General features: G+C 43.6%; 2 protein-coding genes and 1 pseudogene across 2 annotated transcripts; 1 reads left to right on the forward strand and 2 right to left on the reverse strand.

Annotated features, from left to right (window-relative positions):
• Positions 1 to 1,475: 1,475 nt before the first annotated feature.
• On the reverse strand, positions 1,476 to 12,774 carry LOC142217170 (microfibril-associated glycoprotein 4-like). Its single transcript, XM_075285361.1, has 6 exons — positions 12,769 to 12,774; positions 12,404 to 12,488; positions 9,927 to 10,084; positions 6,854 to 6,950; positions 6,564 to 6,758; positions 1,476 to 1,826 (listed from the first exon to the last, which is right to left on the reverse strand). The coding sequence occupies exons 1-6, from the start codon at positions 12,772 to 12,774 to the stop codon at positions 1,561 to 1,563; spliced, it is 807 nt and encodes a 268-aa protein (XP_075141462.1). The 3' UTR covers positions 1,476 to 1,560.
• A 264-nt stretch (positions 12,775 to 13,038) lies between these two features.
• Positions 13,039 to 13,641, forward strand: LOC142217588 (large ribosomal subunit protein eL6 pseudogene; annotated as a pseudogene).
• Positions 13,642 to 16,337: 2,696 nt separating this feature from the next.
• On the reverse strand, positions 16,338 to 20,426 carry LOC142217172 (microfibril-associated glycoprotein 4-like). Its single transcript, XM_075285362.1, has 6 exons — positions 20,421 to 20,426; positions 20,051 to 20,135; positions 17,823 to 17,977; positions 17,574 to 17,670; positions 17,289 to 17,483; positions 16,338 to 16,892 (listed from the first exon to the last, which is right to left on the reverse strand). Exons 1-6 carry the CDS (start codon positions 20,424 to 20,426, stop codon positions 16,639 to 16,641), a joined length of 792 nt encoding a protein of 263 aa, XP_075141463.1. The 3' UTR covers positions 16,338 to 16,638.
• Positions 20,427 to 21,014: the final 588 nt, after the last annotated feature.

The following is a 21,014-nucleotide window of genomic DNA, read 5'->3' on the forward strand; positions in this document are numbered from 1 at the left end:
AGATATATCAGTAAGTTGAAGTTACTAGATGGACTATTTAAGTAATAGGAGTGGTGCAGGAGCCCCATCCACTGCATGGTGGTAGTTCAAGTGAGCTGCAGTGCTATCCTACGGTATTACTTGGGGTCCCAGTAATAGGAAGACACTTTGTAATATATCTAATTAAAGAAATCTGTTTCCTTCTCCGCTTATCAGGCTGAGTTACTTTCTACATATCAGTGGAGAAGGAAGCATTATTCTTTAATAAGATATGTTACACGTTTTCCTATATTCACCTGGACTATTCATTTATGACACTTTAAGTACCTGTAAGTTAGGCCCAAATCTGGAAGCTGTTAGGAAATTTTTATTGGAATTGTGTATGTCATTAGGCCTATTAGGTATTGGATTGCAGAATGCTTGCAATGTGTTTATGGCGGTATACACACACGCAGACGCTTGTTAAAGACTGGAATTTTTTTAACAGACAGGAAAGAGCTGTCGAAAAGAAGGTCCAGAGTGCAATGGATGGAGCAATCTGTGTGGGCGGCGATGTGACGTCACTGCTTCTTGTACTTCGTGTCCACATCGTAATTGTAACGCAAGTTTTCACAAAGTGTAATTTCGTATTGACTTGTATATACCGTCAGAGGCTTATTCTATGGGAGCCTATATCTATATGTCCTGGTGGCAAGAACACTTCAACTATACTGCCTAGGATCCATACTCAATGGTATGGTTGTGACATTGCTGTTGTCTTAGTCACATGACAAGGGACATTGATGTCAATTTTATACTTAATATGTCACATGAATGACAACATAGACAAGAATTCAAGCTTTATTTTATATTATATATTGGAGAAACAGCTGCGTTATACAAAACCAGCAAAGTGAATTAAATTTTGGTTAATCTCATTCATGCATTGCAAGATATAAAAAAGCTGTATAAAAGCTACATATGCTATATAGCTATATATGTTCTACATATGCAATTTTAGCTGCAGAATCAGATTTAAAGAGGACCCTTCACCACCTCCGCCAACTCCAGTTCCTAGAATCTGTTTATAGGCTCTGCTATACTGATTCTGGCACAGTTGGAATTTTTTCTCTAGCCCCCACCATTCCTGAGCAATCAATGCTGTTCCTTTAGGTGCCTGATATGCTATGTAGGCTCTGTACTGTCAGGTGGGCGGTGTCAGGCAGGAGCAGACAAGGGGTGTGATTCTGAGCTCTGACACTGGCTGCCTCTGATTGGAGCTCTGAGAAAGGCCCCCCACCTGACCCCGCCCTCCTGACAGTACAGAGTCTAAATAGCAAATCAGACACCAAAACTAGCAGCATTGATTGCTTGGGAATGGTGGGGGCTACAGAGAAAATCCCAACTGTTCCCAAGAAATGATAAGAACTGGAGTGGATTGAAGTGGCAAAATGTCCTTAGGGGAAGCTGTACAGTTTTTTGTCTCTTTTTTCACATTGGAAAAACTGCAGTGCTGGACTTCATCTGTGTGATATCATGCATTAACTATCCTGCATGGTGCATTGTTGTCATTGGTGGAGGCGGTCATGTGTCCTTATATTGTCAGTACTGTTCTACTGGCAAAAGTGCCCCAAGCTTCATCTCAGTTTCCTTTAAGGAATAGTAGTATGTCGTCCATGTATACCACACAACGCCAGTGGCATACTCTGTGGTATTGCCATGATGATATTTCCCATTAAGATTGGCACCATGACATCTGCCATACCAAAACGCCCCATGATAATTCTGCGCACAGTTTCCAGAATACATGTCTCTATCCCGGTCATAGGTCGAAAAGTTCAACCCGTTGTGACCTTGTAGAGAATTTCCTATGAATGACAAAAACAAACCGTTTAGTTACATGGAAATAGAGTCAGGTTTCTGTCTTCACTTCCTTTGCTTGCAGTCATCCTATAGGATGGGGTCATTAGAGGTCAACCCAACGTCACCAGAAGGATGTAGGAAGGTTGTGTTATGGGGGGTCTTCTAACTCAAAAGATCCTATCTTATTTCTGTAATCCTTCTTGTTACCCTATAAATAGTCTTCTTCTGTATTACTGTATATGGGCACTGTATTACGCTATTAGAGGATGTTGAATTATTTATCATTGCTATTTTATGTGTGCAGTGTAAAAATCCCACTTATTAGTCCCCACACAGTATAATGTCCCCTTAGAGTCCCCACACAGTGTAATGTCCCCTTAGTGTCCCTACACAGTATAATGTCCCCTTAGTGTCTCCACACAGTATAATGTCTCCTTAGTGTCCCCACACAGTATAATGTCCCCTTAGAGTCCCCACACAGTATAATGTCCCCTTAGTGTCCCTACACAGTATAATGTCCCCTTAGTGTCCCCACACAGTATAATGTCTCCTTAGTGTCCCCACACAGTGTAATGTCTCCTTAGTGTCCCCACACAGTATAATGTCTCCTTAGTGTCCCCACACAGTATAATTCCCCCTTAGTGTCCCCACACAGTATAATGCCCCCTTAGTGTTCCCACACAGTATAATGACTCCTTAGTGTCCCCACACAGTATAATGTCCCCTTAGTGTCCCCACACAGTATAATGTCCCCTTAGTGTCCCCACACAGTATAATGTCCCCTTAGTGTCCCCACACAGTATAATGTCTCCTTAGTGTCCCCACACAGTATAATGCCCCCTTAGTGTCCCCACACAGTATAATGTCTCCTTAGTGTCCCCACACAGTATAATGTCCCTTTAGTGTCCCCACACAGTGTAATGTCCCCTTAGTGTCTCCACACAGTAATAATGCCCCCTTAGTGTCTCCGCACAGTATAATGCCCCTAAGTGTCCCCACACAGTATAATGTCCCCTTAGTGTCCCCACACAGTATAATGTCCCCTTAGTGTCCCCACACAGTATAATGCCTCCTTAGTGTCCCCACACAGTATAATGCCCCCTTAGTGTCCCCACACAGTATAATGTCTCCTTAGTGTCCCCACACAGTATAAGGTCTCCTTAGTGTCCCCACACAGTATAATGTCCCCTTAGAGTCTCCACACAGTATAATGCCCCCTTAGTGTCTCCACACAGTATAATGCCCCCTTAGTGTCTCCACACAGTATAATGTCTCCTTAGTGTCCCCACACAGTATAATGTCCCTTTAGTGTCCCCACACAGTGTAATGTCCCCTTAGTGTCTCCACACAGTATAATGCCCCCTTAGTGTCTCCACACAGTATAATGTCCCTTTAGTGTCCCCACACAGTATAATGTCCCTTTAGTGTCCCCACACAGTGTAATGTCCCCTTAGTGTCTCCACACAGTATAATGCCCCCTTAGTGTCTCCACACAGTATAATGCCCCTAAGTGTCCCCACACAGTATAATGTCTCCTTAGTGTCCCCACACAGTATAATGTCCCCTTAGAGTCCCCACACAGTATAATGTCCCCTTAGTGTCCCCACACAGTATAATGTCCCCTTAGTGTCCCCACACAGTATAATGTCTCCTTAGTGTCCCCACACAGTATAATGCCCCCTTAGTGTCCCCACACAGTATAATGTCTCCGTAGTGTCCCCACACAGTATAATGTCCCTTTAGTGTCCCCACACAGTGTAATGTCCCCTTAGTGTCTCCACACAGTATAATGTCTCCTTAGTGTCCCCACACAGTATAATGTCCCCTTAGTGTCCCCACACAGTATAATGTCCCCTTAGTGTCCCCACACAGTATAATGTCCCTTTAGTGTCCCCACACAGTATAATGTCCCCTTAGTGTCTCCACACAGTATAATGTCTCCTTAGTGTCCCCACAAAATGTAATGTCTCCTTAGTGTCCCCACATAGTATAATGCCCCCTTAGTGTTCCCACACAGTATAATGTCCCCTTAGTATCCCCACACAGTATAATGTCCCCTTAGTGTCCCCACACAGTATAATGTCTCCTTAGTGTCCCCACACAGTATAATGCCCCCTTAGTGTCCCCACACAGTATAATGTCCCCTTAGTGTCCCCACACAGTATAATGTCCCCTTAGTGTCTCCACACAGTATAATGCCCCCTTAATGTCCCTACACAGTATAATGTCTCCTTAGTGTCCCCACACAGTATAATGCCCTCTTACTGTCCCCTCACAGTATAATGCCCCCTTAGTGTCCCCACACAGTATAATGTCCCCTTAGTGTCCCCACACAGTATAATGTTCCCTTAGTGTCCCCACACAGTATAATTCTCCCTTAGTGTCCCCACACAGTATAATGTCTCCTTAGTGTCCCCACACAGTATAATGTCCCCTTAGAGTCCCCACACAGTATAATGTCCCCTTAGTGTCCCTACACAGTATAATGTCCCCTTAGTGTCCCCACACAGTATAATGTCTCCTTAGTGTCCCCACACAGTGTAATGTCTCCTTAGTGTCCCCACACAGTATAATGTCTCCTTAGTGTCCCCACACAGTATAATTCCCCCTTAGTGTCCCCACACAGTATAATGCCCCCTTAGTGTTCCCACACAGTATAATGACTCCTTAGTGTCCCCACACAGTATAATGTCCCCTTAGTGTCCCCACACAGTATAATGTCCCCTTAGTGTCCCCACACAGTATAATGTCCCCTTAGTGTCCCCACACAGTATAATGTCTCCTTAGTGTCCCCACACAGTATAATGCCCCCTTAGTGTCCCCACACAGTATAATGTCTCCTTAGTGTCCCCACACAGTATAATGTCCCTTTAGTGTCCCCACACAGTGTAATGTCCCCTTAGTGTCTCCACACAGTAATAATGCCCCCTTAGTGTCTCCGCACAGTATAATGCCCCTAAGTGTCCCCACACAGTATAATGTCCCCTTAGTGTCCCCACACAGTATAATGTCTCCTTAGTGTCCCCACACAGTATAATGCCCCCTTAGTGTCCCCACACAGTATAATGTCTCCTTAGTGTCCCCACACAGTATAAGGTCTCCTTAGTGTCCCCACACAGTATAATGTCTCCTTAGAGTCTCCACACAGTATAATGCCCCCTTAGTGTCTCCACACAGTATAATGCCCCCTTAGTGTCTCCACACAGTATAATGTCTCCTTAGTGTCCCCACACAGTATAATGTCCCTTTAGTGTCCCCACACAGTGTAATGCCCCCTTAGTGTCTCCACACAGTATAATGCCCCCTTAGTGTCTCCACACAGTATAATGTCCCTTTAGTGTCCCCACACAGTATAATGTCCCTTTAGTGTCCCCACACAGTGTAATGTCCCCTTAGTGTCTCCACACAGTATAATGCCCCCTTAGTGTCTCCACACAGTATAATGCCCCTAAGTGTCCCCACACAGTATAATGTCTCCTTAGTGTCCCCACACAGTATAATGTCCCCTTAGAGTCCCCACACAGTATAATGTCCCCTTAGTGTCCCCACACAGTATAATGTCCCCTTAGTGTCCCCACACAGTATAATGTCTCCTTAGTGTCCCCACACAGTATAATGTCTCCTTAGTGTCCCCACACAGTATAATGTCCCTTTAGTGTCCTCACACAGTGTAATGTCCCCTTAGTGTCTCCACACAGTATAATGTCTCCTTAGTGTCCCCACACAGTATAATGTCCCCTTAGTGTCCCCACACAGTATAATGTCCCCTTAGTGTCCCCACACAGTATAATGTCTCCTTAGTGTCCCCACACAGTATAATGTCCCCTTAGTGTCCCCACACAGTATAATGTCCCCTTAGTGTCCCCACACAGTATAATGTCCCTTTAGTGTCCCCACACAGTATAATGTCCCCTTAGTGTCTCCACACAGTATAATGTCTCCTTAGTGTCCCCACACAATGTAATGTCTCCTTAGTGTCCCCACATAGTATAATGCCCCCTTAGTGTCCCCACACAGTATAATGTCCCCTTAGTGTCCCCACACAGTATAATGTCCCCTTAGTGTCTCCACACAGTATAATGCCCCCTTAATGTCCCTACACAGTATAATGTCTCCTTAGTGTCCCCACACAGTATAATGCCCTCTTACTGTCCCCTCAAAGTATAATGCCCCCTTAGTGTCCCCACACAGTATAATGTCCCCTTAGTGTCCCCACACAGTATAATGTCCCCTTAGTGTCCCCACACAGTATAATTCTCCCTTAGTGTCCCCACACAGTATAATGTCCCCTTAGTGTCCCCACACAGTATAATGCCCCTTACTGTCCCCACACAGTATAATGTCCCCTTAGTGTCCCCACACAGTATAATGTCCCTTTAGTGTCCCCACACAGTATAATGTCCCTTTAGTGTCCCCACACAGTATAATGTCTCCTTAGTGTCTCCATACAGTATAATGTCCCCTTAGTGTCCCCACACAGTATAATGTCCCTTTAGTGTCCCCACACAGTATAATGTCCCCTTAGTGTCCCCACACAGTATAATGTCCCCTTAGTGTCCCCACACAGTATAATGCCCCCTTAGTGTCCCCACACAGTATAATGTCCCCTTAGTGTCCCCACACAGTATAATGCCCCCTTACTGTCCCCTCACAGTGTCCTCAGAGAGCTTGATTTGGCCTTGTCCTTACTTATATGAACCATCATTGGTTAACCCCACAATATCGGCCTCTCTGTCACCTACCAACTGGTCTCTCTGGATCTCCCTCCTTAAATCCATCAACATACAGTTTGTAGCTGTCCTGCTCAGGGTTGACAGACAGAGGTGAGATGGAGAAGTAGTCATAAGTCACATGACGTTTATTGTTCTCAAAGTCCTTCATGTCAATGCGCAGCCGACGCGGTGTAGTCTGGGTGAGGAAGAAAATGTGCTGCAAACCTGCAGAGATGAATGTACAAAAATAAACATTATGTGACCCCAAATGTGCAGCAAATGTGACAGTATAAACCCGGAAGAGAAGGAGGAGAAGTTACCAAGCCAATATTCTCCAGATGCTCGTCCAAATCCAAGCTTATAGTCCTGCCAACCTCGATAGAAATTCTCACTGCCATCAAACCTCTTCTGAAAGACCTGCAAGGACAGGAACAGTTCAGCTCCAGTTACGGGATGTCTTTTTCTGTAGATACATCAGAAGCTGTATGGGCAGATCTGCTGGTGTCTGTCTATCATCTGTCCGTTATGGATTTACTGTGTAAGATAACTTATCTTCTAATACGCACCAGGTAACTGAAGCCCTATTTACATCTGCGTTCGGCTTTCTGTTCGGAAAGTCATCTTGGGGACCCCCAAACGGAAACCTATACATATTATAAAGCGGTTACCGAGGACACCCACAGACCCTATAGACTATAATGGGGTCCATGTGGTTTCCGCTCGGTTTCCATATGAAACATGCAGAGAGAAAAGTCCTGCAAGCAGCACTTTTCTCTCCAAATGTTTAGTGTGGAAACCACACAGACCTCATTATAGTCTATGGTGTCTGTGTGGTTTCCTTAGGTAACTGCTTTTTAACGCATATAGGTTTCAGTTTGGGGGGTCCCTAAGTGGACTCCCTGAATGGAAACCCGAACAGACAAACAGTAGACAATTTACCTATAATCCTATACTGTTCTGGTTTAAGGTCAAGCCCAAGGTATTCACTGGAGTCCACTGCAAGACAGTATGGACTGCTCAGAATCTAGGTTGCAAATCTAGAACAAGGTTCACTTGCATTCTGCAGCCCAAACCAGAAATTATGATGCTCGGAGATAGTAATGCAGAAACCGGGTTAAAATCAGGATGGTACAGGAGTAGCCAAAATGAAAGCAGACGAATATCAGAAGTCCAAGCCATGGTTGAATATAGGCGGGCACAAATAAAGCCGAATCCTTAGGGTAAGTTCACACGATGTATCGTTGAGCGTGATCTGGCACGTATAAAGCGTGTCAGAGTTTGCGCGCCGTAAAAGATCCCATTCATTTCAATGGGAGCTAGGAACGTATACGCCACGTTATTTTGCGCCCGTGATTTTGCGGCCGCAAAATCACGGGCGCAAAATGACGCGGCGTATACGCTCCTAACTCCCATTGAAATGAAAGGGAGCATTTTGAGCGCGTCATCTGCCGGCACAAGTATACGTCCCAGATCACGCTCATCGTTACATCGTGTGAACTTACCCTTAAGAGAGAATAACCAGGAAGGCAGTCAAGGTCATTAAACCCAGAGATCAGCAGAAAATACTGTGCTGGGAGTAAGTTGTAAGAACACAGAGCCTAGAAAACTAATGTAATCACAGGCATCTGAGCAAGGAAAGTGTCAGGTTAAAATACCTCACCTCACACCGTGATTGGACGCTTGCCCTGATTGGTTCTGCATCTCACACTTCTGACTAACTGAACAGACATAGCCAAAGTTTGACTGGTAGGCAGAGCAACCTTAAAGCAACAGCCAAATGGCAACTGCAGATGCCACACAGAATCTTCCTTGAAAAAAAGAGAATAACGACTGCTAGGTGGAGAAATAGGAGTGTGGAAACTTAGGGTTAGTTCACACGTAAATAACATGTGGCTTATTTTGGCACCGGAATAAAAAGCTTCCTAATTAAAAAAAGCTTCTTTTTTTTTTTGTAAAAACAGCTTAAAAAAAAGTCAGGCTGTTTTCCCCTCCTGTAAAGTGAATGGGCTGAAAAAACCGCGTCACGTTTTTTTCCGCGTGGTTTTTTGCAAAAAAAAAAGCGTTGCTTATTTTTGGAAAAAAACGCTTGGTTTTCGCCTCCCATTCACTTCTATTGCTTCCTTCAGGCGGAAAACACCTGAAGAAAGGTCATGTCGCTTCTTTTTTTCTGCTAGCAGAAAAAAAAGCAAGCAGTCTACATATACCACTATTGTAAAAGGGCTAATTTTGAAGTGAAATCCACTGTCAAAATCAGCCTCTTTGCCCCCGTGTGAACCAGCCCATAGATTCCTGACTTAGATTCCTGAATGCTTAAAGGGAATGTGCTGCCAGAAAATGACTCATTTTTAAAACCAAGTTTTCATGTTAAAGGGGTTGTCCCATCTTAAGGATCCTATCTATACTGGTAGATTATGTAAATTGAAGACTTTTCCTAAATATGTTGCTTTAAAAATGCTGCTTTGTTTGCCTGCTATGTGAACTTATTCTTCCCATTGTTTACACAGCGTTGCTATAATTACGGACCTGAGCGATAGGACAAGTGACATCACTTGTCAGCTAATTGCAGTTTGCAATTTTAAATAATTTTCCATGTCACTATCTATATTTAAAGAAAGTCTACATTCAGTATTTGTCACTCTAGCTGCTAAACCTAATAATAGACTGGCATTTTTTTTAAAATGTAGATTGTGAGCCCCATATCACTAAATGCTAAATGCTGTTAACAGAGAAGCTCAGACAAGATGGCGACAAAATCATGTACAGAAAATAGAAAAAAATAGGAAAAAGTGAGAGATCTCACTGTGTGATTTTCAGAAATAAATACATTTTTTTAAAAAAGGCCAATACATTGTCTTTAATAATTGACAACTCAGCACTTACGTCATCTGTATTCTCAGAACTTACTGCGCTCATTAAGAAAGATCTAAGACCAGTTCTATGTTCTATAAGAAAGTGCTTGGAGGTAAATGCTAAATCCTGCATTCAAAATAGCACAACCTGCTCTGTACAGCCAGCAGGGGGCAGCAGTGTGGTGACTATATCCTAACTTTTATGGGAAGTGAGAATGCAGCCCCGGATGTGATTAGTAAGAAGTATGGCAGAATGGATGGATTTCAATCATAAAGTGAAGATTGCCTATAAATAACCTATAAACTTCTCCATACTGACTATGTAATGCTGTAAATCACCGGCGGGCACAGTCCTATGGAGCCACTCGCACATCCCTCTATAAATCCTATAGGTGATATCATCTATAGACAGAGGTCAGACGTTATAAAACATCAGAGGACGGTACAGGAGCAAGTACTTACTATCCAGGGTCCTCCAGCACTGGTCATGTCCATCATAGGTAATGGGGAGAGGTCACACCACCAGGATATATCAGGTACTCACCGTCCAGGGTCCTCCGGCACTTGTCATGTCACAATACACAGGTACTGGAGGAGACATCAAACCACCAGGATAGATCAGGTATACACCATCGGAGGTCAGGTCCTGGGCATACACATCCGAGCAGTCATGGGGTAGGCATGAATCTTTGCATTTAGCAACTAGGAGAAGAGTACACAGGAGGAGGTTATTACATGGATTATATGTTCTCCCTGGAGGCTAGCTATGATGTCTCCCCTTAGATTATACACAGAAAATAGAGGAAAATCTAATTATTGTCTCTCTGTCGCTCAGAAACATCAGCAGGGTCATATAGGACATTATAGAGAAGTACTGATCTGTAGTGATATTAATAAAGCACTTGGGGTGAGATAGAAACTTTCAGACTGCCAAGTATAATGATTGGAAGGCTAGAAGAGGTGAGGGAACATAAAAAACACTGTTACTTACCTCTCCTTTGCTTTGGCAGTCTGCGGGCCTGTTTTTTGACGTCCCAGATATCCCATGGTGTCAGGCCAGAGTCATTATGCAGCGCAACACCGGCCTGGCTCACATGATGTCTAGTCCAAAAGTGAAGTTGGCCGAAAGTAGCGGGGAGTGCGCCGAAGTCAGGGATGGGCAAGTAACATGTTTTTTTATGTTTGTATCCTCCCCTGGGTCTCCGATCATTATACTATGGGGTGTGAAAAGACTAAACCAGAGTATAATAATTGTTCATAGGTGGTCCAAAATGGGGCATAATACTGTGTGCAGGGGCCACAATGGGGTATAATATTGTGTGCAGGGGCTACTATGGGGGATAATACTGTGTGCAGGGGCCACTATGGGGTATAATATTGTGTGCAGGGGCCACTATGGGGCATAATACTGTGTGCAGGGGCCACAATGGGGTATAATATTGTGTGCAGGGGCTACTATGGGGGATAATACTGTGTGCAGGGGCCACTATGGGGTATAATATTGTGTGCAGGGACCACTATGGGGTATAATATTGTGTGCAGGGGCCACTATGCAGTATAATACTGTGTGCAGGGGCCACTATGGGGGATAATACTGTGTGCAGGGGCCACTATGGGGCATAATACTGTGTGCAGGGGCCACAATGGGGTATAATATTGTGTGCAGGGGCTACTATGGGGGATAATACTGTGTGCAGGGGCCACTATGGGGTATAATATTGTGTGCAGGGGCCACTATGGGGTATAATACTATGTGCAGGGGCCACAATGGGGTATAATACTATGTGCAGGGGCCACTATGGGGTATAATATTGTGTGCAGGGGCCACTATGCAGCATAATACTGTGTGCAGGGGCCACTATGGGGTATAATATTGTGTGCAGGGACCACTATGGGGTATAATATTGTGTGCAGGGGCCACTATGCAGTATAATACTGTGTGCAGGGGCCACTATGCAGCATAATACTGTGTGCAGGTGTCACTATGGGGCTTAATATTGTGTGCAGGGGCCACTATGGGAGATAATACTGTGTGCAGGGGCCACTATGGGAGATAATACTGTGTGCAGGGGCCACTATGCAGCATAATACTGTGTGCAGGGGCCACTATGTGGCATAATACTGTGTGCAGGGGCCACTATGGGGTATAATACTGTGTGCAGGGGCCACTATGGGACAAAATAGCACGGTGGCTCAGTGGTTAGCACTGCAGCCTTGCAGCGCTGGAATCCTGGGTTCAAATCCCGCCAAGGACAACATCTGCAAGGAGTTTGTATGTTCTCCTCGTGTTTGCGTGGGTTTCCTCCCACACTCCAAAGACATACTGACAGGGAATGTAAATTGTGAGCCCTATATGGGACAGTGACTGTCAATGTCTGTAAAGCGCTGCGGAATATGATGGCGCTATATAAGTAAGCATAATAAATAATAATAAATAAATAATACTGTGTGCAGGGGCCACTATGGGACTTTATACTCTGTGCAGGGGCCACTATGGGGCATAATACTGTGTGCAGGGGCCACTATGGGGCATAATACTGTGTACAGGGGCCACTATGGGACATAATACTGTGTGTAGGGGCCACTATGGGGTATAATACTGTGTGCAGGGGCCACTATGGGGTATAATAGTATATTCAGTAATGCGGTTTGTGTGTGGGGGGGGGGGGGTGGAAGGTTGGGGTTGCCCTATGTCAAATGTTTGCCTTAGGGCCCAGTCATTCCTAGTTACACCACTGCCAAGGTTTTTTCATGATGAAATCATAACTCATGACACTAAGTCATAGCTAAAGGTTACGGCTCGTGTATGAACCAATGGTTGTCACGGCTCCTCCCATCTTACTAGAGTGATAATAATAATAATATATTGACTGAAACAATAAATCAAAAAGCAAACAATTTCTATAACCAAATTATTTCCTTAGACCTGGTTAAACCCATTGATTTAGATCTGGATGGAGATAATATAACAATGTCAGCCTATCATCAGCCATATAACCAGAGGAGGGAGGCGGTACTTACTATTATCCTGGTTCAGAGGAGCAGAACCTGCAGTCACATGACCACACTGAAGGTGCAGAAAGAGGGCGAAAGTCAGCAGCAGCTTCTAAATGGAAGAGGAGAGTTATGTACATTGTATTATAGATGAATATTACAAGTAATAGGTGATCTGTGAATATATACATCAAGTAAATCCTCCCTGTATATCAGTCTCTACCATGAGAACATTCATCACATTGGACAAAACCATGGAGGACACCAGTATTTGGCTGTCATGCTCATACAATATTGAAGTAGTTCACAACCACCTATGACTTGTCTGTAAAATATTCCACCAGGGCAACAATATTTACCTGCACTCCTTCCCCGTGCCGCTCTGCTCTTACCTTCATGATGGTGGACACCTAAGACTGAGGAAGGTGTTTAGGTCTCTGCTCTATAAAGGAGAAGGTCACGTGTCATCCTACACCTGCCCGACCCAGTTTTATTCCAACAAGAAGTCTCTAATAAAACAGCCAATAAAAGAGGACAAAAGCTCTTACAGATTGATGGAAGAGATAGAACAATGGACAATATTTGCGATACAGTGTAACATTGCCTGAGGGTAATATTCAGGAAGTTATTGAGATTGCTAAAAAATATGCAAATCGCTTCTTCCTTTCAGCCAAGATGGCAGGAGAACAGGCTGAGAAGAAGGTCAGAAAGCATCATGACAGTCGTAACCCAATACTGACCTGTGGAATTGAGCAGTATTCCCAATCTGCCATGTTTGCCAGGGAGGCACTGTACAAGTGCAAGTAGTACAAGGCCCTGGTGACTAAGATCAAGCAGAAGCGGAAGGAACCCTGAGCTACCCTGAAGAAGGTGGAGATAAGAATGGAGGTACATTGTGGTGAAGCCATGTTACTATCCCACACAAGCTTGTGAATCCATGGCAAGAAACCATTCGGCCAACACAAGCGCCATCTACGCTCCAGCAACACTTCAGGAACTGTGCTCATTCTTCTTAATGGACATCAAAGGGGAAAGCGTGATGTCTTCCTGAAGCAACTTCAGCCTGGTCTCCTGCTGGTATCAGGTCCTCTGGTCATCAGCGTAGTTCCTCTTAGAAAGGCTCACCAGAAATTTGTCATTGCAACATCCACCAATATCCAGTCAAGGTCCCAAAACACTTATCGGATTCCTACTCCAAGAAGAAGAAGCTGCATAGACCCAAGCACCAGGAGAGGGAGATGTTTGTCACAGACAAGGAGAAATAGCAATTAGCTATAGTGGGAATGGATAAAATATGATAAAAATACCCTGATACATAAAGTAAATAAATCTATAAGTCATACAATAAGAGCGATAACGTAGACTAGAGTTAATAAATTGTGAAATATAATGCGTGCACAAAAGATCACTGATGGCTCGGAAGTCAACAGTGTCCTCCACAAGTCCCTGCATAGTTACAGGACGACCATCGAAATCTCCATTGTACCTAATGCCGCAACATAGAATGTCTGAAAAGCTGAAGATGAATCAATGTATTAATATGCATATAGTGACAGGGCCGAATTACCATCAGGGGATCTGCACAGCTTAAAGGGGGATATTCTATAGATGTCATTTTTGGCAGGATTCTATTCAGGCCCGGTTCACATCTGTGCAGGGGAGTCTGCTTGAGGACCCCCTGAACGAAACCTATACGCATTGAAAAGCAGTTACTTAAGAAACCACACGGACCCCATAGACTATAATAGGGTCTGTGTGGTTTCCGCACAAAACATGCGGAGAGAAAAGTGCTGCCTGCAGTTCATGTATATCCCCCAATTAATGGTAAATGAATGTGTCCAGGAACACTGTATGGTAGCGCCTTATGGTGAAAACACACTATGTATCTAGATGCAGCTATATTCTTAGGCCACTGGAGCTTTTACTTTGATGTAAAACGGCGATCACATGGCACATTTTGCTCAAAAAAAGCCTGTGTTTTTTGTGCAAAAACATACCTTTGAACAGAATTATGTCCCATAGCGACCTCTGTACACGGTATTATGTCCCATAGTAGCCCCTGTACACAGTATTATGTCCCATAGTGGCCCCTGCACACAGTATTATATCCCATAGTAGCCCCTGCACATAGTATATAACTCATAGTGGTCCCTGAACACAGTATTATGTCTCATAGTGGCCCCTCCACGTGGTTTATAACCCATAGTGGCCCCTGAACACAGTATTATGTCCCATAGCGGCCCCTGCACACAGTATTATGTCCCATAGTGGCCCCTCCACATGGTATATAACCCATAGTGGCCCCTGAACACAGTATTATGTCCCATAGCGGCCCCTGCACATGGTATTATGTCCCAAAGCGGCCCCTGAACACAGTATTATGTCCCATAGTGGCCCCTCCACCTGGTTTATAACCCATAGTGGTCCCTGAACACAGTATTATGTCTCATAGTGGCCCCTCCACATGGTTCATAACCCATAGTGGCCCCTGAACACAGTATTATGTCTCATAGTGGCCCCTCCACATGGTTTATAACCCATAGTGGCCCCTGAACACAGTATTAGGTCCCATAGCGGCCCCTGCACATGGTATTATGTCCCATAGTGGCCCCTTCCAACTTTAATAATATTCCAATTTGTGCTCCTCACTAGCTATTATTATACTCTGGGGATTCTTCAGACCCCACAGTATAATAAATGGAGCTCTAGGGGAGGTGATGAAACAAAAAATAATGTTACTCACCTTGACTGCGCTCCGGAGCCACTCTGTTCTCTTCGGCACTTCTACCTAAAGTCAGGGACCGCTGATAGGGCCTCATAGAGGGCTGATAGATCGGCTCCAAACCGAAGGGAAGATGATTAATATTATTTTTTTTATGTTTCATCACCTCCCCTAGGGCTCTACTTATTATACTGTGGGGTCTTGGTGCCATCTTGGACTGACTTGGTTTCTTAGTTAAGTAAGTTTTGTTTGACTCGCTGTCCTGTTCTACTACATTTCCCAGAATGCCTTTATGTGGCTGAGGTAGAACAAAGATAGCCACACATACTATTACATGTGTTATCCTGGGCTGAAAAAATCGTTTGTGTTTTTGGTAACATTACGTCATGTAAATGGAACAGAAAAAATATTTGGAGCTTTGATATTGGGAAACAGGTTTTTTTTTTTTTAGAAAATAAACCAGCAGAACCTTTGTCATTTCTTAAAGATGTCCTTCAGCTTATTATGTGTTTGATGGGTGACAAATGTTGGATCCATGGGGGTACCACCAAATATTGGAATGGAGGATCCCAACCCCCATCCCTCTCTACCAGTGTGTCCTTGTGCAGAGTTTCACACGTTTCACACACTATTGAGACATTATAACAACTTGTACTAAAAAAATCAAAATCTTGAGCAAAATTCACCATCTTATGTTTCTGATAAACCGAATCGGTGACTTATCTTATATTGGCTGAATTTGCTATAAAGAATTATTATTATTATTATTATTATAAAGAATTATTATCAAGAATCAATTAAATCTTCTCCATTTGTTTGTCATTCCACTTTTCAACCTCAAAGTTGTAGATCATTATCAAAAGTGTGTGAAATAAATATATAGTACTGTGCAAATGTTTTAGGCAAGTGTGGAATAAATGCTGCCCGGTAAGAAATGCTTTCAGGGTTTGAAGGGTTAATAATTTATTTTTGTCAGTTAACAGAATGAAGTGAACGAAGGAAAGAGAAATGTCAATCCCGTCAATATTTGGTGTGACCTTTACCCTTTAGAGAAGGAGCTTTGGACGTGATGATCAACTTCAATAAACATAGATGAACCGACTCATTCTGAGCCGAGTTTGACCCGAATATCCCAAATTGTTACGTTTTTAAGAAAATGGATCGATTGGGGATTTTTTGACGATGGTAAATGGCCACATGCATTGCGGTAAATTATTATGAATAAGTGTTAGGTTGTTGTTAGGTTTATTGTTAGACTTTATTGATTCACTTATTACACCACATGGCTCTACCAACATGAAGTTATCGGGAGTTACATGATTTCTCAGATGAGATTGCTATATAGTCTTAGGACCTGTAGTTACACACCATAAACATATCAAATTTATATAAACACATACAGTAGAATTAATGTTGATAACACATTAACCAAAGTTCCTTCACCCAAATCTTGCGTGTTCTTGGCCAAGAACATAAAACTCTCCATGGAGATGTAAGTGTTTGTCCTTCATCAAAATGTTGCGAGACATTATTTCTTTCATTAATGGTTTTTTATGGCGATCTTCATCACAGATGCTTGCATGGAGTAGTATTGTCCCCTCCATGCTGCCCAAGTCAAGCCCTTTCCATACTCTTTGGTTTCTCCCTTTAGATATAGGCCGTTTAAGTTGGCACTGTGACAGTCTTTGTACCATGAAGCTCCTTTAAAAAGCTCTGCACAGTTACCTGAATAGGTGTCCCTGTCTTTATCGAATGTGGAAAAGTTCATCCCCTGGTGAAATCTCAAGCCATCTCCTGTTAATTTTTTAACACAATACTGAAGTTAATATTACGTTACTACTTTGCAGAAAGTCTATTGTTAACTCTGGCCCACTGTGGACCTTGTGTTCACCAATGGTTATGACCCTTAAATTATCTACCAGTTTTATAGAAGACTGCAATCAAAACGTAAGAGTAAGCAGAGCATCATGGCGGCAGAGTATAAGCAAAGACAACATGGCGGGCTTGGCAGAAGGGGGTCATGGGAGTAAATGTTTGAGGGCAACAGGAACCTGTATTTTAGGGTAAGGACGTAAATGGCACAGAGAGTAAAGCATTATGCAAGCAGTGAAACCTTCATTTTTGGCCAGTGTCTATACAGAGGAACACAATAATCCCAAGTGCCTGAAGTGCCTGAGGTAGGTCACTTACCAAGAGGTGTTTTGGGGTCAACTTCTTGAAATGCACCAATATTCAGCTTGTACCCATCCTCCTCTGGGTCCATAGCGGAAATTGACAAAGAGAAAGAGTCATATATCCCACACCGAGTACTATTCTCAAAATCTGTTACGCAAATCTGAAGTTGATATGACCTCTTCTGGGTGAGGAGGTGAATGTTCTTTAGACCTGGAAATGATAAGAAGGAGATGTCTTCTGCTGTCACTTTACACATTAAAAGGATAAATATGGGATGTATATAATGAAGCAGATCCTTACCCAACCAGTGTTCTCCATCTGCCGTCCCAAACCCAGTCCTGTATTCGTTCCAGCCACGATAAAAGTTCACAATGCCATTAAACCTCTTCTGAAAGACCTGGAAAGGAGAAGATGTTCCTTAAAAAGATGTTCAGGTGTTTTGAAAGAGTTAAGATTGGATGTAATTGACAAAATAAGAATTTGAATGGAGAAGACTTTATCTTTCATTCATGTAACTGAATATAATCAGAAGTCATTGCTTGTACTCACCGTCCAAGGTCCTCCAGCACTGGTCATGTCACAGTACACAGGTAATGGAGAAGTCACACCACCAGGATATATCAGGTACACACCGTCTGAGAAGAAACCCTGGGCAGCTACATCTGAGCAGTCAAAGGGGTTGTAGAAATCTCTAAAGCTGCCGACTAGGAGAAGAGGACAACAGGAGGAGGTCAGATGGTTCAGGTGCATTAGGACATGGGTGTCACCTCAGTTTGGTTGGTTTAGGGTCAGACACAGAGGAACGGGGTGATTTGAGAGTTGAAATGAAGTGTTCATATATTTTGTTACATTTTATGGCATAGAGTTAATGACTGAGATAAGGAAAGTGGCTTGTTTTCTTTAAATCAACCATTACCTATTGGATTATTACAAAATCTAATGGCCAATATTTACCCACTGATCGTTGCTCCTGTCCATGCCCACAAGTGACTGTATGTAGTATGAAGTAGCAGGCTGGAGCTGAACTGGAGGCATAAACAGAAGTGAGGATCGGGGTGAAATTATTGGCCGTTACCTTTTGGCATAATCCAATAAGCACCAACCTAGTGTGTCACTGTGTGGGGGTCAGTAAAGAGGTAATGGACTATGTGGGGGCCAGTAAAGAGGTAATGTACTATAAGGGGCCAGTAAAGGAGGTAATGTACTATGTGGGGGCCAGTAAAGAGGTAATGGACTATGTGGGGGCCAGTAAAAGAGGTAATGTACTATGTGGGGGCCAGTAAAGGAGGTAATGTACTATGTGGGGGCCAGTAAAGAGGTAATGTACTATGTGGGGGCCAGTAAGGGAGGTACTGTAGTATGTGGGGGCAGTAAGGGAGGTAATGTAGTATGTGGGGGCCAGTAAAGGAGGTAATGTACTATGTGGGGGCCAGTAAAGGAGGTAATGTACTATGTGGGGGACAGTAAAGGAGGTAATGTACTATGTGGGGGCCAGTAAAGGAGGTAATGTACTATGTGGGGGCCAGTAAAGGAGGTAATGTAGTATGTGGGGGTCAGTAAAGGAGGTAATGTAATGTACTATGTGGGGGCCAATAAAGGAGGTAATGTACTATGTGGGGGCCAGTAAAGGAGGTAATGTACTATGTGGGTGTCGGTAAAGAGGTAATGTACTAGGTGGGGGCCAGTAAAGGAGGTAATGTACTATGTGGGGGCCAGTAAAGGAGGTAATGTATTATGTGGGGGCCAGTAAAGGAGGTAATGTATTATGTGGGGGCCAGTAAAGGAGGTAATATACTATGTGGGGGCCAGTAAAGGAGTTAATGTACTATGTGGGGGCAAGTAAAGGAGGTAATGTACTATGTAGGGGCCAGTAACGGAGGTAATGTAATATGTGGGGGGCAGTAAAGGAAGTAATGTACTATGTGGGGGCTAGAAAAGGAGGTAATGTAGTATGTGGGGGGCAGTAAAGGAGGCAATGTACTATGTGGGGCCAGTAAAGGAGGTAATGTACTATGTGGGGGCCAGTAAAGGAGGTGAAGTAGTATGTGGAGGACAGTAAAGAAGTTAGTGTACTATGTGGGGCCAGTAAAGGAGTTAATGTACTAGGTGGGGGCCAGTAAAGGAGGTAATGTACTATGTGGGGGCCAGTAAAGGAGGTAATGTACTATGTGGGGGCCAGTAAAGAGAACAAGATACTGTAAGAAAGCCAATGAAGGAGACAAGATACTGTTCTGGGCCAATAAAGGGTGCATGATACTGTATGGAGCTAATAAACGAAGCAGTATACTGTGTGGGGGCACATAAAGAAGGAAATCTACCATGTAGGGGGAAATAAAGAGACCATATACTATGTGAAGGTCAATAAGGGTGACAGAACATTCTGTGGGGGCCAATAACACGGCAATATACTGTGTGGGACCAGTAAAGGTGCCCCCCCCCCCCCCCCAAATGACTTAATTCCCTTAAAGACTTGTTGTCACATCCATGGTATAACCCATGTGGCCATTATGTAATTTGATCATCAATAGGTTATACCAAGTCATTGCCCAATAGTGACAAGTGAGTTGGTATAGCCCTGTCCATCATACCAGAATAATAGTAATTTAAACTGACTTAAAACAATAGATAAAAAAAAAAAAATAATTTCTGTAACCAAATTGTGTCCCCAGACATCTGTACCATCTTGTGAGACCCATTGATTTAGATCTGGATGGAGATAATATAACAATGTCAGCCTATCATCAGCCATATAACCAGAGGAGAGATGTGGTACTTACTATTATCCTGGTTCAGAGGCGCAGAACCTGCAGTCACATGACCACACTGAAGGTGCAGAAAGAGGGCGAAAGTCAGCAGCAGCTTCTAAATGGAAGGGGAGAGTTATGTACATTGTAAGGCTGGGTTCTTAAGTCAAAGCAGTATAAAAACCCACCTAAATACAGGTAAGAATTGTCAGTATCTGTGAATAATTACATCAGATAAAACATCTTCAAGGAAAGTTCCATCACTATGGACAAGGTTTCGCTGTTCCTTGTGGTCACATAGCACCAGATTGCATTGATGGAACCATATTTTGCATCTGAGCTCATAAGGGTTTTGCTAGTTACATGATATCATCCTCTCCCCTCCCCCGTACACCCCTCTTACCTTCATGATTGAGGATTCCTGCAGATTGGGGAAGCCGCTCAGATCTCTGCTTTATAGAGGACCAGGTCACGTGTCATTGCTCACTTACCCATAAAAACCCAGTGTAAATTTCCCCGTAGATTAGAGCCAAGAAATAAGGTAAATGAGGAAGTGACAGAACAATGCATACAAATCAAATTAAACAGGCTTTATTGGCACGTCCAAATAGATATTTGGCATTGCCAAAGCTAGTAAAGGGGTAGGGGGAAGGGGAGTTGGAGTCGAGGGGGAGAGTATGGTGGCTGATTGGGGTATAACGGTTCGTGGAGTCTCATCTTCCTCTTAGTTGGTGACAGCTGTGTGTGTGTGGGGGGTGGTGATTTGGGGTATACAAGGAATACAGTCAAATTTATCAAGAACAGATTGAAATAGGCACGTGATGGGGTGAATGTAGTGACCCTACACATTTCAGACAGATCAGCTATCCTTCTTTATGGCAAGTAGTAAAGTGCTACACAACACTGCCTCATATTAAACAGGTGACAACTGGGGGTAGTTTAGCATCCGAGGTCGCAGTGTCCTGGACGTTACAGAGATTTATGTGGTGCTCGGAGT

This window comes from Leptodactylus fuscus, chromosome 8 (genome assembly GCF_031893055.1).
Source record: "Leptodactylus fuscus isolate aLepFus1 chromosome 8, aLepFus1.hap2, whole genome shotgun sequence".
NCBI lineage: Eukaryota > Metazoa > Chordata > Amphibia > Anura > Leptodactylidae > Leptodactylus > Leptodactylus fuscus.